The 22,586-nt window shown below is 39.7% G+C and overlaps 1 protein-coding gene across 5 annotated transcripts; it reads left to right on the top strand.

Moving 5' to 3' along the window:
* The first annotated feature begins 452 nt into the window (after positions 1-452).
* On the top strand, positions 453-22,157 carry LOC131426161 (paired box protein Pax-2-B). Of its 5 annotated transcripts, none has more exons than XM_058588641.1 (9): positions 453-685; positions 8,288-8,348; positions 20,147-20,312; positions 20,390-20,587; positions 20,665-20,990; positions 21,055-21,095; positions 21,197-21,347; positions 21,404-21,850; positions 21,929-22,157. In XM_058588641.1, exons 2-9 carry the CDS (start codon positions 8,297-8,299, stop codon positions 22,063-22,065), a joined length of 1,518 nt encoding a protein of 505 aa, XP_058444624.1. In that variant the 5' UTR covers positions 453-685; positions 8,288-8,296; the 3' UTR covers positions 22,066-22,157. The 5 variants fall into 5 exon arrangements, with proteins under 5 accessions (XP_058444624.1, XP_058444623.1, XP_058444626.1 ...); XM_058588640.1 differs by having other exon boundaries at positions 21,055-21,125; XM_058588643.1 differs by lacking the exon at positions 8,288-8,348 and having other exon boundaries at positions 454-685; positions 21,055-21,125.
* The last annotated feature ends 429 nt before the right edge of the window (positions 22,158-22,586 follow it).

Genomic DNA, 22,586 nt, shown 5'->3' with positions numbered 1-22,586 from the left:
CTTTTGAATCCTGAACGTCGTTCTGGGAATAGGATAGGATTACCAGTTCCAATCTTGTCTAGCATCTTCCACGGGCGTAATGCCCATCCGATTCCATGATTCAAAAAAAACAATGTAATGAACTTTAGCATTGCGCGTTTGAGCGAAACGCGAACCCAATAGAAAATAAAGAAACACGGCACTGAAACTATGGATTTTGATTTCACCTTCACTTCCACGTGCGATGGAAGCGCCTGATCACCTATAGCATCCGTTACCGAGGTAAACTGTTATACGCCAAAACATAGCCAAGACACACAACCCATGGAATTGGCAGCAAACGAAAAGCAATGACGTCAACCGCGTAGAATAACTGAAGCGTAAACAAACGGTGCCACTCTCCGTGCGCATTTCACAGCTCCCCAAATCGAATCCGTCCATGCCTTGGCACCGAGCGAGCGAGAGAAATTCACGCAGTCTAGTAATCCATGGAGTAAGGGTGAAACGTAATATTAGCCTGCCCATACTGCTGTTGCAGCCGAGAGGTGCAAATCAAAGTGAACTTTTTCTTCAGTTTTGAACTCTTCAATCATTGTGCCCGATTGTTTTAAATTAATTAATCCAGTGATTCTTTTCGCGAAAGTTCGGTGGTTTTCTGTGTCGTGGAGAATCCATTTTCCTTAAACTGGAACACATTTGTGCGAAGGTGCGAAAATTTGTTACTGCATTCTGCCATAAAAGATCCTTCAAAAGGATCAGAGTACAAAATCGTTTGAAAGATGTTCGCTTCTTAGAACTCAATTAGTTCTTTACGAATAAAAGTTCTTTAATTTCTTTATTTTGTGTTTCATTTTGACTACTGATGAGGTTCTAAGTTTTTCTACGGTGGAAAATTACCGTAGGAAAATTGCTTTGATGACAAAACTGCAGGGAGCACGTGTTACGGTTGACTGGCGCTTGTACGCGCCTGTCAGATTGCGGCACTGCCACTGGTGCTTCCGAAGCGGGAAAGCGCCAACGCTCGTTGGCCATGTCCTGTGGAAGTTTAAATTTGATTACTGACGATGAATGGGATACGGGATAGTGATCCTTTGTGTGGTGCATATTTTATACGCTTTCGATGGAGTTGGAATCGAAGATGTTTGCGTATAGTAAAAAGGGGTCGTGTTGTGTCGAACTCCTGGCGGGGGGTCGGCTCCTGTTGGTGCAAACATTCGAGTGGACAGTTTTGTATAGAATATTTATGACGGAAAATCTTTTGATGTTATATTTCTAAGGTTACTGCGTCCAGCAGAACATTCTACAGGGAAGAGAAAAGGCAAACATTTTATTTTATTCTACATACCGCGTCCTTAGGCGCTTTTATTTTTATTGTGAATGTATGGATAAAAAAGAATTACAGCTAATCGCCTCGAAATAAATGCGATTATTGCACGTTTTCACACCCAGCGGCCCTTATTACCGTTCTCACTTCCCCTTTCACATTCACTTCACTTGATTTTTCCTATTACCAGTATCACGCACAGTGAAGTGATCATTGTGGTGGAAAAAACTAATTTCTTCAACAAAATGTTGGTGGCATGATGTTCATAATGACATCAAGTTCATCCAAGTAATTACTTTTGTCTCTGAAGTGACTTCCATAATAAGGACCTACATTCACTTCACTTGATATCCACCGTGAAGTGATACTCATAATAAGGGTCACAGTCACTTCACTTTGTTTTCACCGTGTAGTGACACTGGTAATAAGGGCCAGCAGGATCTATAAAAATTGGCCCTTATTACCGGTATCACTACACGGTGAAAACCAAGTGAAGTGATTGGGACCCTTATTATAGGTATCACTTCACGGTGGAAATCAAATGAAGTGAATGTAAGTTCTTATTACAGAAGTCGCTTCAAAAAAATAGTAATTACTTAGATGATCTTGTGGTTATTACGAGCATCACATCACCAATATTTTGTTGGAAAAATGATTTTTTCCAGTGATTACTTCACTGTGCGTGATACTGGTAATAGGGAAAATCAAGTGAAGTGACATGTAAGTGAAGTGAATGTGATAGTTGAAGTGAGAACGGTAATAAGGGTCATTATTTCTTGTGATTATTTGTCATTTTGATATAAACCAGCTTTATATTTTTAATTTTGTAACTGGGAAAAGCCTACTGGAGATGTTATCATCAAGCTTCCACTATGTTTCCAGTAGACATGAAACCTCCTCATCTTCTATAACAACAGATGCTTATATTTGTTACTAAAACTAACATCAAATAATAAAGAGACAATGTTCGATGAAATCATAGTCATAATTGGTTCTAGCAGAAAGAATACGTAGAAAAGGATGAGCTCAAAGACAACGATTACGAATATCGGATTCTAGCATACATAACAATTCTGAGTAATCGGTTCGTAGTTTGAGTTGATCGGCAATAAAAGTAGCCTTGCGTACGACTCTGTGCATGGACAGTAGATCAAAATCAATAAGTTTTCAGCGATTTTGGTAGCTGGGAAAATTTAGAGATTCTGATGGTAGATAAGGTAGAAAGTCATATTTAAACTATTTTATTTTAACCAAAACAACATATTATCAAGATATCCAGCTCTCACATTTTTCAAACAACTCGTAAGCAAAAGACATTTAATCGAGCTCGGTCGAGTTCACATCGAATCTCGTACATACAAGTATTTGAGACTAATGCCAAACTCGTGAAGACTGATTTCTTTCTAGGATGATAGATTCTGCGTTTATGAAAAGACTATGTGGTAAAATTTCATGGCATTTCGATTAGTCAGAAAAAAGTACCAGTCATTTAAATGAAACTATTTTTGTTATGTTGAAAACAATGGATTCAAAGTAATTTCGTGTGTTAATTTCTCATTGCTTCTTGATGAAAAAATACTGCATAAACTCAGCAATGACTTCAAAAGTGCTATCCGCACATTGCTCCATCGAAAAGAACCATTTGTTATCGGTTTACTCAATTTAAACGTGGTCGTATAGACACAGGTTTATGTTCTGGTCGTTCAATTGAGGTGGCTACGTCAGATAACACAAAAAAAGTCCACGAATTGGTTATATCTAAATTGAAAATTTAGAATTTTTACGTTGAATTTGCTGAGGCCGTAAGATATCAGAAGGTAGTGTGTTTACAATTACGAATGAACATTTGACCATGAGAAAGTGAGCGCCGCCGTTTACTTACAGTTGATTAAAAAATAACAACGTGTTGGTGATTTAGAACAGTGTTTGGCCCTGTTTACAAGAGTTTTGATATGTGACAATAGATGAAATATGGATCCATCAATCCGCTCCAGAATCAAAACGAACATCATCTGTACAGCCGGTGAATTACGTCCAAAGCGGCCAATAACACAACAGTTAGCTAGGAAGGTTATGGCTCCAGTAGTTCGGTTCGGGACGACTATCTTAAGAAATGAAAAATAATTAGTGGCAAATACTACAAAGCGTTGTTTAATCGTTTCAATCCAGAAAAATCATGGAAAAATGACCTCATATGTCGAAGATAAAACCACACTTCCACCAAAACAATGCACCGATTCACAAATCGATGACAATAATGGTTAAACTGAACGAATTACGCTTCGAAACGATTCTTCGTCCACTATATAGTCCAGATTTGGCACCCAGTGACTACTGGCTATTCACTCTAAAAAAAATTCTCGTTGGAAAGATTTTAAACTCAAAGAAGAAGCAATTGCTGAATGTGAATATTTGTAGGCAAAAGACAAATCCTTCTACGGCATCGAGAATTCAGAGAAGCGATGGAATGATTGTATTGCTCTTGAAGGAGATTACATTGATGTAGAAAATCGATTTTTGGCAAAAAAAAGTGTTATTCTTAGTTATTATTATTTAGTGATGTGTTAAAAAGCCTCATGAAGGGTGCAAATCACAAAAGTAGTAATCTCCGTTATTGCTAGACACAACGGTGTTCGAAATACAGGGTGGGCTGTTCAAAGTGGAAGCATCGGGCAACCCAATAACTTTTGACAGAATTATCAGATTGATTAATGATCGCGTTGGAAGCGTCATTCCAAGACAATTTTACCACAGAGAACAGACATCCAAGTAGAGATTTCAATTTGTGTAAGAAATTTAACGGTCGTTTTAAAAAGCAATCACCAAGTAACAATTCCCTTATAGAGGCGCTTCGAGCAGCGAAGTAATCCCCTTTGCGTTCGAGCTTTCATACAATGGTAAGTCATACGGGCAAAGTCGTGCGCAACGATGATTTTTCACCGGTTTTTACTTGTAGGCTTTTCACAGCTTTTTTGAAAAAGTTTGTACTAGCTTGAATGTCTGTTCTCTGTGATTTTACTATGGAACAGTAATTGAAATTGTTCAGCTTAACAGTCAAAACGAGCCCAAATTTTGGCTAAAAATCATCATGTCAGACGAGGCGCTTTTCACGTTAAATGGATGCGATAATAAGCAAAATTTTAGGTACTATGCCACTGAAAACCTTCAATGAATTGAGGCACAGCATCTATACGACCAAAAAGCTACAGTTAGGTGTAGAGTTTGTGCGGATATGGTGATTGGTTCCTATTTTTTCAAGAAGACGACAATGGAGCAACGAAAACTGTTAATGGCGAACCATGATTCAATGATTGTGTGATGCCCATTGTTCTATTTTCACGAACATGTCTGAATGGCTAATGGTTTCAACAGGACGGTGCAACATGCCATACAGTGCGACTAACAATCGATTTGTTACGACCGTTGTTCCCCGGACGAGTCATATTGAAAAACGGTGGTTTTGACTGGCCCTCGAGATCACCCGATTTGACGCCACCAGATTTTTTCTGTGGAGCTTTTTGAAATCCAAGGTATACGCTGATAAGCCAAGAACCATATCTCAACTCAAAGACAACATTCGACGTGAAATCGCCGCCGTATTGACCAATGGACAAAACGATGGAAAACGCCAAAAATAGGGCACATTTACGCGATATCATTTTCAAAAAGTTCAGAAACAAATGCTTCCACTTGTAATGGCCCACTCTGTATATCTAAGAATCGGTAAAATTGAACTACGCGGGTTATTATTTTCATCCGGTTATTGGTAGCTGTACTGTTTTGTCAAATTTCAACTAAAAAAAATTAGTGTTTTGGATAGGCATCACTTTTTTAGACGCCAAAAGTGATTTTTCAATTTTTACGATGTCAGAAACTGTTCAACAAGGAAGTGGGTTGCAAAATTCTTACGAATTCTGCTAATGTGAGCCAAGCTCTATCAAAAACAATAACAACACGTAAAAAATATCGAAAAATGGTAGGAGAGACAGGAGCTGGTAGGCCAAAGGGGCAGGTTGGCCAAGTGTCTTTCATGAACGCGCTTTTATGTGCAGTGGCGCCATCTATTGTAATGTTTTTGGGGTATTAGGTTGACCATGAACCGAGATAATTTCAGGTGTTCTTGTGTTGTCGTTTGTACAGGAGCACTTTTTTCGTTTTTTGACGCTGTTGAGTAAATTTATATTTTGGTAATGTAATATGCATAACGCGAATATATTTACATCCTATTTCCAACAACATAGCAACTGTTCCACTGTAACCTTACTTAGGGCATATTCAGGTTCTATTCTAGTTCTAGATTCATAATTTATGTCAGTTACAAAATTTAAATCTGAATTTTATAACAAGAAAAACTAGCAGCCTCAGCAGTATTTTACTCGTGTTTCAAATATACAAAAAATAGATCGGCATCGTAGACGTAGACGGATTTTTTTCATAAATATGTTTATTTCTTAAGGCAGTTTACATAAGTTTTTCTTCGCCGTAGCATCATTTTTACATAAAATTCTTATCCTAATATAATTCTAAAATAGTCACAACGATTTAAATTTATTAAAACATATTCCTATTATTACTTAAATATCATCTTAGGTAATTCGTCATTAATTATGAAATCTACTCGGAAATATTATTTGAACCAAACGATTAACTTCTATAAATTATAAAATAAGCTGTTATTTTCAGACATTTTGATTCATAAACTATTTCGAGTTTGTTTGTATCATTAAATAATTTCTATTCTAATTTAGCTATTGGTTGAACCTATGGTCGCAGCTGGAATCAGAACTAAGTCTTAAAAGGGTCCTTTATTAAATTGAAACTCCAATTTTCTTTATGAAATGATAAACAGGTTTTATGAAAGGGAGGTCACGACAAGCAAGAATGTCTCGAACTGGGATATTGGATAGTCTACCTTGGGTACGCAAAGCATTTATTAGTTGAGATCTGACATCACGATACTCCACGCATGTCAAAACGACATGATCAATATCCCGATAACCTTCTCCATAAGCACAATGATTAGTCTCGGAAAGTCCAATTCGAAGGAGATGTAGTGATTGGACATGAGTCTGGACATCATACGAATGAAATCCCTACTCACATCCAGTCCCCTGAACCATGCGTTTGTCGATATTTTCGGTATAATTGAGTGCATCTACCGACTCAGATCATCTTTATTCCAAGAAGCTTGGCAGCTGGAAAGTTTTCTTTGGCGAGACGAGCTATACAATTCGTTGAAAGCAATCGGTCCCTCATAAATTTCACCCTCAATGGCACCACATTTGGCTAAAATATCGGCTCTTTCATTGCCAGGAATGGAGCAATCAGCCGGGACCCAGAGTGATTAGATAATTATTGTTCAATAGGTCGTTCGGGTACAGTTTTATTTTGCTCAAGAAAAGTACGGCTTGCTGGGGATACGTTTGTTACAGTTTCTGTTCTATTATAGATCTTCCATATAGAACTTATAGCTGCTGAATTTACTCTTATGTTTTTGTAAATTGTGTTTGTTCTTTTTGTTTTGAAAGAAATTCGATATTATGCTAATATTGATGATTATAAAGAAAAATATACATGAGAAATAAGTAGCAAAAATAAATTTAAACAATCAACAAATATAATTAGGAGATTAGAAACATCAAAAGTTGGGAATTGGAAAAAGATGATGCCAATATTTTATGCATCAAATGCCATCAAAACTCAGCATTTTGAGTTCTTGATAGGATTCGCCACAGATTGATCCTGAACAAAGCTCGTCCATCAGCAAAGAATCTGCTGCAGATGTTTGACATCAGTCCTCTCCCCAAGGCGAATGTACGATCTGATTCGAATGAGCGTCAACATCTTAAACGCCGATTGATTTTGGCCGATCTCCCAGTAGAAAAGCAGCATTGGAGGTAGAGAAAAATTAAATCAAACGTTAGAGTGTTTGTTGGTGGAGGAAAAGATAGCATCTAACCATGTAACATGTCTAACCAAAATGAGTACAGAAATTCCGGAAGCGAACCTCGGCTTTGAAGAATATTATGGTCAACATTATGGGCCAACACCAACTGGTTTTTTGCACCGCTGTCTCACATTCATTTTACATGAATTTTTCCTCAAAACTTTTGACTGTTCTCTAAATTCAAAAAGGCTGCTTCGAGGATTGCGTTTTGATTGAAGATTTAAGAGCCGAATTGAAGAAGGTACTGAAAGACTATTTGGATGCTTCGAGGACTGGACAAAACTTTGGCATAAGTGCATTATTTAGCCGGGAGGGGATGAAATTGAGAAAATAATAGATGCAGATTTTTCGGTTTAAAACCACATTTCGGATAGTTTTCAGACACCGTAGTATATTTTCGTGAATAAAAACAACATTTTTTAAATAAAAATTAATTAAATGTGCTGGTTCAATAACAGATTGTGTGGATTGAACCAATGACTGCTTTCTTAAGATTTTGAATTACTTCAAACAACAAATTCGGTTGCTTTACCCAGTGAACACAGTGATAGCTAAAATTAGGCTTTTTCAAACAAAGGTAATACAGAAACTAATTAATAGGTGAATAGTCGATAACATTACCGTGTGTCCTTTATTTAAACAAAATAGTTGGAACTAATTAATCTGGACCATAATTTTGACTGTTATCCAAGAGATACTATTATCTTCAAAGCTTAACTTTGCCGCAATTGACTATCAAATTTCCAAGCCAAATTGTATCGCTGATATCATCAATAAACATTATTCAAAGGCCTCTCAAAAAAAGAACCTGTTGCTATTTCCCATTAACGTCCCTTTAAATTTCCAGCATGTTCGCAGACGGCTTCCCAGCATACCGCAAGTCAACGACACGAGAAATATCCGATTTCCTGCGCCGGTTGAGGTTCTAAGCTAACCCCGTCAGCATCAGACAGAGTCGTCTCTGTACCTGTTTGCTACCACCACCACCACTACTACTTCAAAGTCAACCGCAATTTCCCCCTTCTTTTCATTTCCAGCTGCAAACCATGCATTACAATTCGTTCAATTGTAAGCAGAACATCCTGGAGTACTACACCTGTACGTATCCAAAACAGCAGAGAACAAAAAAAAATAAATACAACGACGGGAATTTAAAGACAATCCATCGAATGCGAAGGGTTCAACAAGTGAATGAGCTGCACACTTGTTCCCCTTTGTGCAAGGACCTTCGATCGCGCTCTTTTTCCCAACGGTCTTTTATGTTTTATATACCTGAAAGCGATAGGAACATACCCAACTATATACAATGCATTACGCGCTCATTTGTTGCTTTTTACATATCTCTTATTTTTTTGTTACCGTTAATTGCCATGCACTCACACACATATCCATTGAGTCCAACTTCCGTACATTGGTGGTGGGTGTCAGTGTCCAAGGGGGTTCCTACGCTGAGTACCTCCGTTCGGTTACCTGCGCATTTCAGGTGAGATGAGCGCCATTTTAGCATCGCAACCGATCAGTCCGTTGCGTACCTTCGGAGCTCGCTCTCGCGCAGTCCGTCAGTCTCGATCGCTTCACTCGTTCCGCTTGCTGCGTTTTCGGTACTTGCTCCGCTAGCCTACTGCGATCGAATTCGATCAAATCGAACAACAGATCGTGCGTGCGTGTGTGTTGTGTTCAAATTTTGTACCGATTGTGTTTTGTTGTACGGGAAGCTGTGCCCCCTTCGACGGGATCAACTATCGGAATGCGTTCCAGGTGTCATCCGCCAGCGTGGGATTTGGCCGATTCCGGCCACAAGGAAGCCATTTGCGTTCGTTTGTTCGTGGTCTAATTTGCATATGGCTGCGAGTAAGCCGCCACCGCGGCCTGTGTGTGCGTTCGCTGACTGCTACTGCTGCTGTCGGCGCAACAAGGTCTAGTAAATGTTACATTTTTGTCTAACTATTGCTGCTAAAATGTGAACAAAAAAAAACTGATTGCGTTTCTGCGACTTAAATGTTACTCGAATATAGTGATCCTTAGTCGGGTCTTTTTATTTTTCGCGGGGTGATCGTCGTGGCGCATGAATCAACAGGTCAGCTACAAGTTCAAGGTCCGTCCATACAATCCTAATGCTAAACCAACGACGCCTCCGTCACCGTCTCCTTTACTGCTGTTGCTGCTGCTGCTCTTCGGTTTGTGCCTGAGCACAGTGCAAAGTTGGAGTAGATAGTTAAACTGGAAGCCGTTTTTTTTTATTTGCTCCATCTTCTGCACTATTGTCGGAGAAGTGATTTTTTTTCTTTCTGTTTCGATTGTTCATACATACATATTGTACTTCTCCTGGCTTGCTTTTGCTACTACTTGCTGATGAGGGGGCCTTTGATGAAGTCCCCTTCGCTTTTTTCCCCGTGTACGGCGGATCGCACTATGCTAGGTTTTATTTTTTTTCTTTCTGTGTGTAGTAGATCTACACGATCGGTAAGCATAGCGCACGTTCCCCGTTCGAAGCTCTCCGGAATCGAGCACCGAATGTGGATGTGTGAAAGGAGGGCTGAAAGGGGGCGTTGGTCATTAGTGAGGCTTTTATGGACCAGGGTCTTGAACTTTACGGCGTTGGCTCTGTGTTGATTTCGCCGGCGGAGTTGCGAGTTTTGAGTTACACGAAGGAACTTGTTGCGTTCTGTCTATACATTCGATATTTGCTGGAAAAGTGCGATAATTTTGTTGATAGAAAATATAACAACTTCTGTGGTGTCATCTTCGGAATTAGATGTTAACTTTTCCGAACTTGTATTGTTTTAGGTGACAGATTTTTAATTATTTTTTATGATATGATTCGAGTGGAAAGTCATTTCCGATTAGTGCTCTACATTTGGCAGACCTATTTCAAAACCAATTTGTTATGAAACATCCCGAACAAATGATCATCACAGAATTATATCAATGGTGTATCTTATTTTCTCAATTTTAGACCGACATTTATAGCAACATTCGTTGCCAAATTTGGTTTCTGTTGTGTACTTGTGATTGCCTTCTGATCGGGATCGTAGTTCAAACTTGAGATAAGCAAACGTTCGCAAACGGTTCTAAAGAACTAGTTCCTCTAGAACAGGGGTTCCCAAACTATTTTGGGTCATGGACCTCTTTACAAAAACTAACTTAGGCCTCAGACCCCGTTAATTAATTCCTTAGAAATTCAATTTCTTGCTTTTTAAATATTGATGTAAAATACCAATTTCTGCGGATGGTCAAATAAACACATCTTTTTTAGCATGAATATTTCAAATAACAACTTATATAAAAAATAGGGGGTCGATTTCTAGACCTCGTCGACCCCCATAGTAAGTTTTCGTTAACGTCGACCCCCGCACAAAGGATATCGACCCCAAGGGGTCTATATCGACCACTTTGGGAACCCCTGCTCTAGAAGAATGAGTGAACCAGCACTCTTTATTTAGAATGATAGTTCTCAACTGTTTTCAATAAAAATTAAGTAATCGAAATCTTCGAGAGAGTGTACACTATCAGTTATCAATTCGGAAGGAATCTCGAATCAAATTCGAATGGGCAAAAAATTTATAATCAGAATTCTCTGAGAAATTCAGTATGAAATCCGAATCAATTTACCTCAAAAAACCTTTGGTTAAAAAATGTATCGGAATTGAGTGATAAGATGCGGACTGAATTTTTAATTTATTTCTAAATAAAAAAAATTAAATAACTAATTACATAAATTTAAATCTTCAAGTTTTTCTGATATACAGAAGTAGTGAATAACCAGTTTTTCTTAGAATCCCACCATAAACGGTTGAAATTCACTGGAAGTTAACAAAAAGGCCTACCTTAGGCAGCATCATCCATTCCTCTAGCTGGAGTGTAGTGAAGTCGCCTAAATTTTACACTAACATATGCATAAAATGAGTGAATATTCAATGACATTTATAATGTCATTAAGAATTCACGTCATTTCGATGATGTGAGTTATTTTGGAACGGTCGCAGTTTCCCGCTTGCATGTCCCTGGTAGATTTCTTCCCCGATGCCTGGAAGCGTTTGCCAGAAGGTTTCCGGCAGAGAATTTCAACTAGTTGTTTTCAACGGTTCTGTTTCTGCCGGATTTTTGTCATACAAGACTGGCAGGGCCGTTTTGAATCAGTTCTTCATTCTAAACGCATTTTGTTTTATTTTTTTTCATTAAAAATTCAAACTAAGAGCAATAACATAGCTTTTGCACTACCAAACATGATATGCAAAGCTTCTTCTTAATAAGGAGTGTATCGAAAAGTAGTTAGCAACATTGATTATTGAATAAAAAAGCGAAAAAAACATATTTTGACATCAGTTTTCGATATATTGTAGAAAAATTACATTTTTATGTATTTTACTGATTATATTGAAGAAAATCCTAGTTTCTGTGAAACGCTCGCACTTTGGACTTGACATTCTTCATTAAATTCTGCACAGTTACTTTTGTGACTTTCCTGGTGGCAGCTGTCCAGTTTTTTTTTTTTTGAACTCCTGCATGTTTTGGGACACTGTACCTTCCTTCCGAAAGCGCCGCTTGACAATTGCCCAATACCTTTCAATTGGTCGAAGATCCGGGCAGTTCGGTGGGTTGATGTCTTTTTTCACGAATTGTACATTATTTTTTGACAACCACTGCAGAACGGAGTTGGTGTAGTGGGCTGAAGTCAAATCCGGCCAGAAGAGAGGAGGAACCTTATGCTTTCTGTACAGTGACAGCATTCTCTTCTTCAAAAATTTAACACCTTGGCGTTAATTGTGTCCTTCGTGAAGAATATCGACGACCGCAAACCACAGGTACAAATTGCTTGCCAGACCAACACCTTCTGCCCAAACTTTTCCATTGGTGTCAGCGTCGTCCAGGTCCTGGTACACCGATTTCGTATAACATTGCGGTCCGGGCAGCGCTCGAGAGTCTTCTTTGGCGTAGGTTTCGTCGTCGATCAGGATGCATCCGTCTTTATTCTGTAGAATCCGGTTATACAGTTTTCGCGCTCTTGTTTTGGCCTGAACTTGCTGTACCAGGGACTTTTTCGGCACCTTCTGTTTCTTGTACGTTTTCAGGGAGTTCCGAACTTTGATCCGTTGAATCATCCCGATGCTGGTGTTGAACTGCTTGGCCAAATCCCGCGTCGACACCGATGGGTTTTTTCCTGATGTACTCAACCACTTTTAAGTCCCGGCCGGGTTGGCTGGGACCCGTTTTCCTACCGGATCGGGGCAAATCCTTCATGGAAAGGGTCTTACCGAACTTCTCGATAATATTTTTGACACTGGTGTGGTGCACTTTCACCCGTTTTGCAATTTCGTTGTACGTGACACCTCTTTCTGAGCACCAAGTGTGCAGAATTTTCTTTCGCGTTTCCGGATCAATTCGACTCATCATGGAAACGATAAACCGTACCGAAACCAATCGATTGCGCAGCTGTTATTGACATGTAAACAAACGTGTCACCGCAAAACACGCTACAAAAAATTAAGCCATTTCAGAGTAATAACATTCAAACGTTGCTAACTACTTATAGATACACTCCTTATACCAGTATTTTCATTTCATTTACTTGATCTCAAGATTCGTTTTCGTTTTTGCATGTACATGCAGGGTTGACGAATATCAAATGAAGTCAAACAGAATAAAAGAATTGGCCCAATGAACGTCCAATCAATCGTTCAACGGGAGGCCAATACGGGACCTTCGTTTGCCGATTTTGAAACAGACCGTTGAACCGAATGCCATTTTTTTCGTTCAACAAACCCGGCAGACAGAGGTCCATTGTTGAGCCATTTTTAATATGAAGAGTTGGAGCCCCGTTGTACTAGTTTTACTGCAGAATTTAAAAAACAATTTGGGGCTTTGTTATGATTTTCGGAGAAACATACAAAATTTGATAATAACGAAAGAGTGGTTCAACAGTGCTAGTTCTTTTAGTAGAACTATCAAGTGCGGAGCGGTTCTTCCAAACGGGAGCGGGTCATATCGCCGAAAGCCATTTCGCCGAAAGTCGTTTCGCCGAATGCCATTTCGCTGAAAGTCGTTTCGCCGAATAGGTCATTTCGCCGAAAGTCGTTTCGCCGAAAGAGTCATTTCGCCGAAAGGGTCATTTCGCCGAAAGGGTCATTTCGCCGAAAGGGTCATATCTCATGCATGTTATGTTTTCTGTATAACTGATGTGGCGCAGCCACATAACCGAAGCCAAGTTGGCTCGGCGGCACAAAGCCGCCGAGCCGACGCCAGCTGAGTCGGCCGCCGACCCGCCGTCGGAAGCGGCGGCCTCTTGCATACAAACCTGTAACCGCCTCGTTTGCCCGGTCTACTCAAAGCTAGGTTTCTTTGCTTTAGATAGGTCCGAACGAGCGGTAGCGAGGTCGGACAGCACATGAACCAAAACGATGTGGCGTAGCCGCATTAGATATTTTTTCATTTTCACTTAACAAACGGAAAATACCACCTACATTTGCCTGGTAGATACACCTATGCAATTGCTTTGATGCTTAGTAGCTAATGGTCACCAAGTTTTGTTTGTCTTTAAGTTAAATCAATTCTAATTACGATTTCAAGACGTTTTCAGGATTCGGCGAAATGACCCTTTCGGCGAAATGGCTTTCGGCGAAATGGCATTCGGCGAAATGACATTCGGCGAAGTGACCCATTCGGCGAAATAACCCTTTCGGCGAAATGGCTTTCGGCGAAACGGCTTTCGGCGAAATGGCTTTCGGCGATATGACCCTGATCCCTTCCAAACGAACGGTTTTGTCCATCTCTAGTACAAACCTAGCATCAATTCCTTATACCCGGAAACAACAGTGATCCCATTTTAACAAGAATATGCTCTTTTCCTAAATTCTTGAATTTTTTAATTGTAACATAAAAGCTGACAATTTCAACAAATGTTCTCGGGGTTGTTATTGAAGCAAAATTCTGAGATATTCGAAATAAATATCGTATGTTTAACATAAATAGTACATTATACTGAAATATACTATCGTTAAGTATTATTTTTTTCGACGTGACAATCTCGCAAATTACACTGTACTACGAAAATAAAGAAAAAAGTACGGGTGTGTAATGTCAGAGACATAATTGGATGTCGTGAATACGAATCAAACTGACACTCTTTCTTTATACTTTCGAATATCAATTAGTTGATTGATTGTGTGAGTTTTGCAAGCTTTCCTCTTTTTCACTAATAGAATTTGAAACTTTGGTCTTCATAGCAAATCAGCAAAAAGTTCTGCTACCAACTACAAGTGGTTGAAAAAACGGCCGTGTAGAGTACAGTAACGTAAAATTTCGCATAATTCTTTGGGAGTATTATGGTTCTAAAAAGAACCTATTTGAAGAATTCTGGAATTAGGAACTGGACCTGAGTTTAAGAACTAAATTCAGAACTTAGAACAGACTCAGAATTCAGTTGAATGTTAGTTCTAGAACTACAATTTCGAAACTGAAATCAGTTCCGGAATGTTTTTCCCAGAATCCAGTTCAGCACACAGGCTCTGAATTCTAAACCCATATTCCGGAACTAAGCTCTGAAACTTGAAGACGATTTTTCGCCACGACCATCAAAATGGGTTGTATAGAGTACAGTAAAGCAAAATTTCGCATAATTCTTTGAGAGTATTATTATGGTTCTAAAAAGAACCGAATAGAAGAATTCTAGAATAAGGAACTGGACCTGAGTTCAAGAACAAACTCAGAGATCAGTTGCAATTCTAAAACTATAATTTCGAAACTGAAATCAGTTCCGGAATATAGTTCCAGAATCCAGTTTTAGCACACAGGCTCTAAATTCTAAACCTATATTCCGGAACTAAAATCTGAAACTTGAAGACGACTTCTCGCTACGACTACCGAAAAGCAAATGAGAACTGCTCTCATTATTGACGACCGCTGCGCTCCCGACGATTGAAGTCCAAATGAAAGCACGACCTAAGCGTTTAAGGCTTTATACCACGCAAAAGGTCTGCTTTCATTGCCGACTGCTCCACCTGACGACTGAAGTCCAAATGAGAGTTGCGACCTGAGAGTTTCAGGTTTTTAACCACACAGAAGGTGCACTCTCCGAAGCTGCTGGTCCCACGATGTCTGCTTGCATCCAACGCACAAGAAGCAATGATCGAATTTCGACCACGGTTCCCCTTTTATACACAGTCAGTTGAAGATATGTGCCTGACTACCTCAAAATCGTCGTCCTTGCGCGAAAAAGCAAAGCAAAAGTAGAGTTTTCCGCGTTGTTTTCAAAGTTTAAGAAAACTTAATATTTGAGTTGTTTGTGGTTATCTCACACTGATCAAAATATTATCCTAAATTCCTGATCATATTTTTGATGAAATGGTGAAAGAATTATGTTGCTGCCTTTAATACAAGTCGAGATATTCACGATTAAGTTCTGCCCATTCTTCCATATAGCTAATTTTGAAAAGGCACCCCATAGTAAAGTAAGTCGTATTCACGACAAAAACACTTTTCTAATCCACCTAGTTGTGTAATGATGCCTTTCTCATATCAATCGTACTATTATTCTTGTAAGAATAATCGGAATAGGTTTGTTTGGCCGTCTACTGATAATACCTACCAATTGGAGTAGTTTTGAGGCAGGTTTGGAACATTGAGAAGTTTTGTAAAGGACCATAAGACCATTCATTTGAATTTAAGTTTGTAAAAATTGGTCACTCCATCTCTGAGAAAAGTTAGCACACAACGTCGGAACCGAAAGTCGAATCCAAACAAAATTCAGGAATTTTGTATGGCACCATAAGACCTTTCATTTGAATCTAAATTTGTGCAAATCGGTCCAGCCATCTCCGAGAAAAGTTAGTGCATAAAAACGTTACTTTACAAAACTTCTGAATTTTACCCGAATCCGACTTTTGGTTCCGAAATTATAGGGTGATGAGTGTTAAAATTCCAAATTCAAAATACGAGCTTAATTTTCTCAGAGATGACTGGATCGATTTTTACAAACTTCGATTTAAATGAATGAATATATAAAACTTCTGAATTTCATCTGTATCCGACTCCCGGTTCCGAAATTATAGGGTAAAGTGTGTTAAGAATTGTATACTTAAAGGAGCGAAACAAAACATGTAAAAAAATTTCCAAACTGGCCTCAAAACTACTTCGCTCGATTGTCATTATCAGTAGACAGCCAAACAAAATGATTTCGGTTATCCTGCTCCCCGGTTTCCGATTCCGAAGGCACCGGAAATAGTGGTCGTATTTTCCCAAAATTCATCTCACTCACTTTTCTCAGCGATGGTTTCACCGATTTTCACAAACTTGGATTCAAATGAAAAATCCTGTGGTCTCATATGGCGTCCGACAGATCTGACTTCCGGTTCCGGAATTATAGGGTAAAGTGTGTTAAAAACTGTATACCATCACATAAAGGGGCAAAACTAAACACTTCATTCTGTTAGCATATAAAATAACTTCAATCCTGTTTGTTTAAAATGTGGCAACCATGTTTGCGTCTTCAACGGATTTACATTGCCAATTCGGTTCAAATTTGGAAGTAAATACTTCTAATTTGATTTAGAATTAGCCTGCGTAGTAAAACTATGAGACTACACACGGACGAATAACGGATGGTATTTTATTTGTAAGAATAAAAGGACATTTTTACTACAGATCTGAAATTAGAATTTTTTTGCAAGATATATTTTTCAGTGTCAGAAAATAACTATCGAACTGTGAAACAGGGATGCCAATCGCCAAAATAAAATCTGGTCCTTTAAGAAGAGAAAGTTTGGCAAAATCTAGCATTCTTTACATCTCGTCTTCGACTCGTTAGTACATTAACATCTCGTGCATAGCAACTAGAAGCCTCATACAGACTAAAAGTTTGACTCTACTTGAGCGAAATTTTGTTGTTATGCTGTAGCGCAATGTTTTTACAAGCATTTATTATCGTTTTCTTTTTATTTCTTGAAACAATTGTTCCGAGTTTACTCAAATAAAGCTGAGAAATTTGGTATTTCATATGTAGACAATTTGAAAATCTGGTGAAATCTATAAAACCTGGCAAAAGATCTGTTTTTTTTTTGTTTCAATTATAGAGGTTTTAACCTTAAGGTCATTCACCTCTTCGGGCCAGAAAAGCTTTCTGACCCTATGTGCGGGGTTGGGGATCGAACCCAGGTGGGCTGCGTGATAGGCATCAACTTACCCATCACGCTATACCCGTCCCCTGAAGATCTGGTTTGTTATTGTCTGTGGAAATGAGAAAAATCTGGAGTAACTCTGCTGTCAAAATTAACCTTGCTCTCGAACCAGTGTTGCCAGGTCATTTTTTCAAAAATAAGTCTCTGATTCAAAAATTTGTCTGGGTGTTACTATTGGCACAATGACGCTGCAATGAAATGTAGAGGCGCTGCTTATTTAGAGATGTTACCTTCAACAAGAGCTGTCAAATCTACAAAGTTAAAATCATTCGCGAGATGGTCCACAGTCTTAATAACCACGCAATTGCGAAAACGTAAAATGGCATTTATTGACAGTTTTCGTGCAAAATTTCGACAAAAGTAAGCGCATATCCCAAAACCTCGGCAAACATGTTTGCTGGTGTGGAAATATGCTCACATTTTCTGAGATTTATGAAAAAGCGTGCGTTTCTGAAATATCAGCGAAACTATTAGGTGATTTTCAGAAAATAGCGCATTGATTACTCAGCAATCAACAAATACTTGTGTTACCGATCTGTATCGGCATTTCTTTATACCGAGCTGAAGAATTTACACTTTTTTTGTGATAATTTGGCCAATAAGTCACCTTTCAAAATCCACTTTTGAAAGAAATTGATGGCGAGTTATGACAAAAAGAGTATTAGTTTTAACCCCAAACAAAACAGAAAACTTTTCTCTGTCGTTTACGTCATAACGACTTACTTTCAGCGAGTACTGAGTCCTTCGGAATTTCTCTTCAAAGTGAATTTTGATAGGATAACGTTATCACAAAAGGAGAATTCTCGATGAACATTGGAAAAGGTCCCAAGTGCAAATGACAGTTACTCTTTGTTTACTTACTCTTCCAATTACAACGGCAATTTCTTAACTACAGATCGAAAGTCGATGGGTTCAGTCGTTATTCTAGGTAAAGAGTTGGAGAGTAGGATTGCCGATAGGACCGTAATAATCGAAAGAGACACCAAACAAAGAGAAAATCTCATTTGCACTTAGAACCTTTTCTCGTGTTTGTCTTCAGTTGTTCTTAGCTGTGTACGATTTGCCACCGCTAAAAAAATTGCATGCATTTGAACGTTTTATTTTTATACATCAGTTATAAATTGTTGTTATTTCGTACATTTATATCAAGACAGACAAAAATCTCTTGTATCATTGCCCAGTGATTGATAGAAGGAAAATTATACTGATGATTTATTATGGATTGTTGGTACTCTCAATTGGGTGTCGACCATTTTCTGCTCTGCATTTTGTTGGGTACCAATAAAAATATCATTTTCAGTTTCCACAAGTGAAAAAAACATTGCTCACCTTTGCTGAACATTCGATTACTGAGCTTATAATTTGTTTTACTTTTATGTGTAATTCAAATTGATTAATAAGAAATGTGACACATAATATATGAAAATTTATAGTAAAAAAGTTTTGTCAAGGAACGTAAAATCATCCAACTGTCTCGCGCATTCTGATTTCATAACCCGTCTGTCAGTTCTTCATCCCCAAGCCGTCCCAAGTCCGGACTCTCCGGGACAACGATGAGACCCTTGTTTTGCTGTGGCTTCATCAGTTCTTCCCAGTCAGTTGGTCTGCGAGTCTCCGCGTATCAATTATTCCAATCTCTCGGACACCACATCGACGGTTTACGAATACATTGACGCACACACATAAAAAATGAGCGGTAGATTCGAGATAGTGCTACCTGTTGCGGACTTACCCGATCATACCCTATCTGTTCGTATGTGTGTGCATATGCGCTGAAACATACAGAGACCCACGGTGGGGCATAATAACATATAGAGCCAGTCAGACAGACTCAGCAGGCGCGGAGGTTATTGTCGTTTTTTTTTCTTTGGTTCCCTTTTTCCGTGCCTTTTCCAACATTCAACAGATGATCGGGAAGGAAGGCGGAGAGGGTGCGGTGTTAAGCGACTCACCGCCTGCCGTTGATGTGCTTTATTAAAATACCACATCGTCCGGTCCTTACAAGCTTACAACACAACAACGACTACCATGATGATGATGATGATCATCATCAACGGATCGAAGTTGGCGTTGCTGATGAAGATCCGATCTACATAGCCTAAAAAACAGCTAGAGGAAAGCGCGTGTTCATATATATTTTTTTTGTTTCGTGGTCTGCGCCTACTACGACGAATTGCACATTGAACCTGCCGAGGTGCAGCGCAGTCGACTCGGCGGTAAAGGTTCGAAGTTTAAATCCCCCTTTTTTTGTTGATTCCTTTTTTCCCCCTTACCATTTCCATTGCGATCATGACGACGCCCATTTGGTTCTGTATATGTTGAAATTTTTTTTGGGTTTATATTAATTCAGTGCTTGTTGCTCCATGCTGACTTCCGTCGTCGCATAATTTTATGCTTTTGTAATGAAACATCTTGTCTATTGCGCCTTCGTATGTGTATGTTTCATTATAATAATTTTTTGACCTTTTATTTCTAGCCGCCTTTTTATGATTGCCCATTTATGGACTTTTTTTTCTATATTTTATATACTAATGATTATCAGATTTTCTATATGTTCGCTTGCATTTATATGATTTCAACAATTGATATTTAATTTCACTTATTCTGCCGAACCCCATCAATTTCAAACTTTCAACTAATCAAGCTTTCTTCCCCATTTTTTTGTGACAATCAATTTCGTTGGAATTCTGTTCCCATTTCTTCCGTTTCAAAATACAACCTTAGGTCACGGTGGAGTCAATCAGCTTGGGGGTGTCTTCGTGAATGGGCGTCCGCTGCCGGATCTTGTGCGACAGCGCATCGTGGAACTGGCTCACAATGGTATCCGACCGTGTGATATCTCACGACAACTCCGCGTTAGCCACGGTTGCGTGTCAAAGATCCTGTCCAGGTGAGTTGGCTTCCAGTTGGCGTGAATATCCAACAGACGGTTAGCAAACTAATTTCTGATCTTCGATTGCCCTCCAGGTATTACGAAACGGGCAGTTTCAAAGCCGGTGTTATTGGCGGCTCGAAACCAAAGGTGGCCACTCCGCCGGTGGTCGACGCAATCGCTGCCTACAAACTACAGAATCCAACCATGTTCGCGTGGGAAATTCGCGACAAACTTCTTGCCGACGGGATATGTGTTCACGATAACGTACCCAGTGTGTCCTCGATCAACAGGTTCGTTCTCTCTCGATTATTGCCGGGGTTTAGCTTTTTTAGTGGGTAACTATCGCGTCCTTGAATCCTTTGCACAGAATCGTCCGCAACAAGGCAGCCGAGAAAGCCAAATACAGCTCCCGCATGGATTCCAGTATGGATAGCAGCCCCAGGGTGATGTCACGCGGACACGGTCAATCACAGCAGCAAACTGGGCAGGGTCAAACACCGCAACCCCAAGCCGGCTCCCAGGAATGTATGAATCAACAACCGATGTCCACAGAACCAGAGAACATGATGAAGAGTTCACAGGCGTCGGATAATGTAGCGTCGGCTTCCTACAGTATCAATGGACTGCTCGGATTGTCACAGAAATCGCTCTCGGCAACCAGTTCCAAGCGTCGCAAAATTAAAGAAGATCCCGGTAAGTTCATAGTTTCGCTTCATCCGAACTCATAACCAACATTCTCGCTTTAATCTCTTCCCAGACATGAAACCCGGTCTCCTGGGCTGCATTAAACGAGATAAGGTACTAAATCCCCACGGATGGAATCAATCAGTAATTTTGACCATTGCTCTTTTTCACTCGAATCCCAATTATTAAAACGGTTTCTTCCAAAACTTACCTAGGATCACAAAGATATGCCGGAAATGATGCACGAAGGTCGACCCCACGATCAGGACAAAGGTAACGAAATGTTCGTCGGAGGCGTTGACTTCGTCAACTCGATGGCTATGTCCGAAGATAACTCCGACAATCAGTCCAGCTTCTCGATGCGAGGTTTGTTGTCAGTGTACTCTCCCAAAAAACGGACTATTCAATAACTCTTGTTACAGGTGAAAAACCGCACAAATACCATCGAGCCGAGGATGCTTTGTCAGTTGGTGTAATAATCGAAGACGACAGTTCCGGTCGCAAGCAACAACAGCAGCAACAGCAGCAGCAGCACCACCACCATCCGCAGCATCCTTCCGACTTGGGAAAACCACCGGGCGGCTACGAGAAGCTGATCACCAGTGAAATGTTGGCTTCGTCGGCGGCGGCTGCTGCAGCAGCCGCTGCTGTAGGTATCAAGCGAACGGAGGCCTCTCCACTGGCGCAATCGATTGAATTCCTGAGCGACATGAACAACAATATATCGCAGAATCAGAGCTTCCCGACGACTAGCTATGAAACTGGCAACTACAGTGCCGGCGAACCGTCGGAAACAGCCGTCCTCAATCCGCACATAGCTTGTTCTTCCAATTATTCAGCCTTTTTGCAGAACACCGATCAATTCGCAGGTAATGGGCTGGATGAGATTTTCTCTTGTTAGATGGTCAGGATTTTGAGTTCAACACTTCTCTTTTCTCTCTTCGTAGCGAATCCGGAACTGATCTTCCCGTCGGCATACACTCAGTACGCACCTGGATACGGATCGTTCAATTATAACACGGCATTCACGAATCAAAATCTCTGCCGCGATCTGGGTCAGATTCATTACCCGGAGGAACAATAGCAGCAGCAGGGCAATGTGCCCAGTAACGAACGCACCCGGTGGAGACAGACAAATTGAAACATGACAAATTATATAAGTGACATTACAAGAAATACGTTGTTGTTATTTTGGTATGATCAAGAGTGAACGGCCTTGATCTCTTCTTTCAAAGGTGAAGCAGTTCCATGGGCGCTTTGCAGTGTTTCAACTAAAAAAATCATTTTATCTATAATTAGCTTCATATTTCGTCTCCGACTCGTCAGTGTATAACAGTTTATTTTGAACTTTTCTGTCACCTAGCAGTTCAATATAAGCTGCTGGGAGGATGTAAAGTTATAGCTATTTCTAATGCACTTATACTCATGAGCTCCGAAACTTCTTCTGCTTTCCTTCTCTAGTTTGTCCTCACTGTTTCATTCTTAGGCTGTGAACCATTTCGCGGTTAATTTTGACTTTTGGTTGAAATCTGACACTTGAGTGGTTATTTTGTGGCGAGTAGTTAAATTTAACAAAAGCTGCGGCCCATTTCAAAATTTGACGGA

The sequence above is a fragment of the Malaya genurostris genome, chromosome 1 (genome assembly GCF_030247185.1).
Source record: "Malaya genurostris strain Urasoe2022 chromosome 1, Malgen_1.1, whole genome shotgun sequence".
Lineage (NCBI taxonomy): Eukaryota > Metazoa > Arthropoda > Insecta > Diptera > Culicidae > Malaya > Malaya genurostris.
This window is presented reverse-complemented; position numbering and strand designations above follow the sequence as displayed.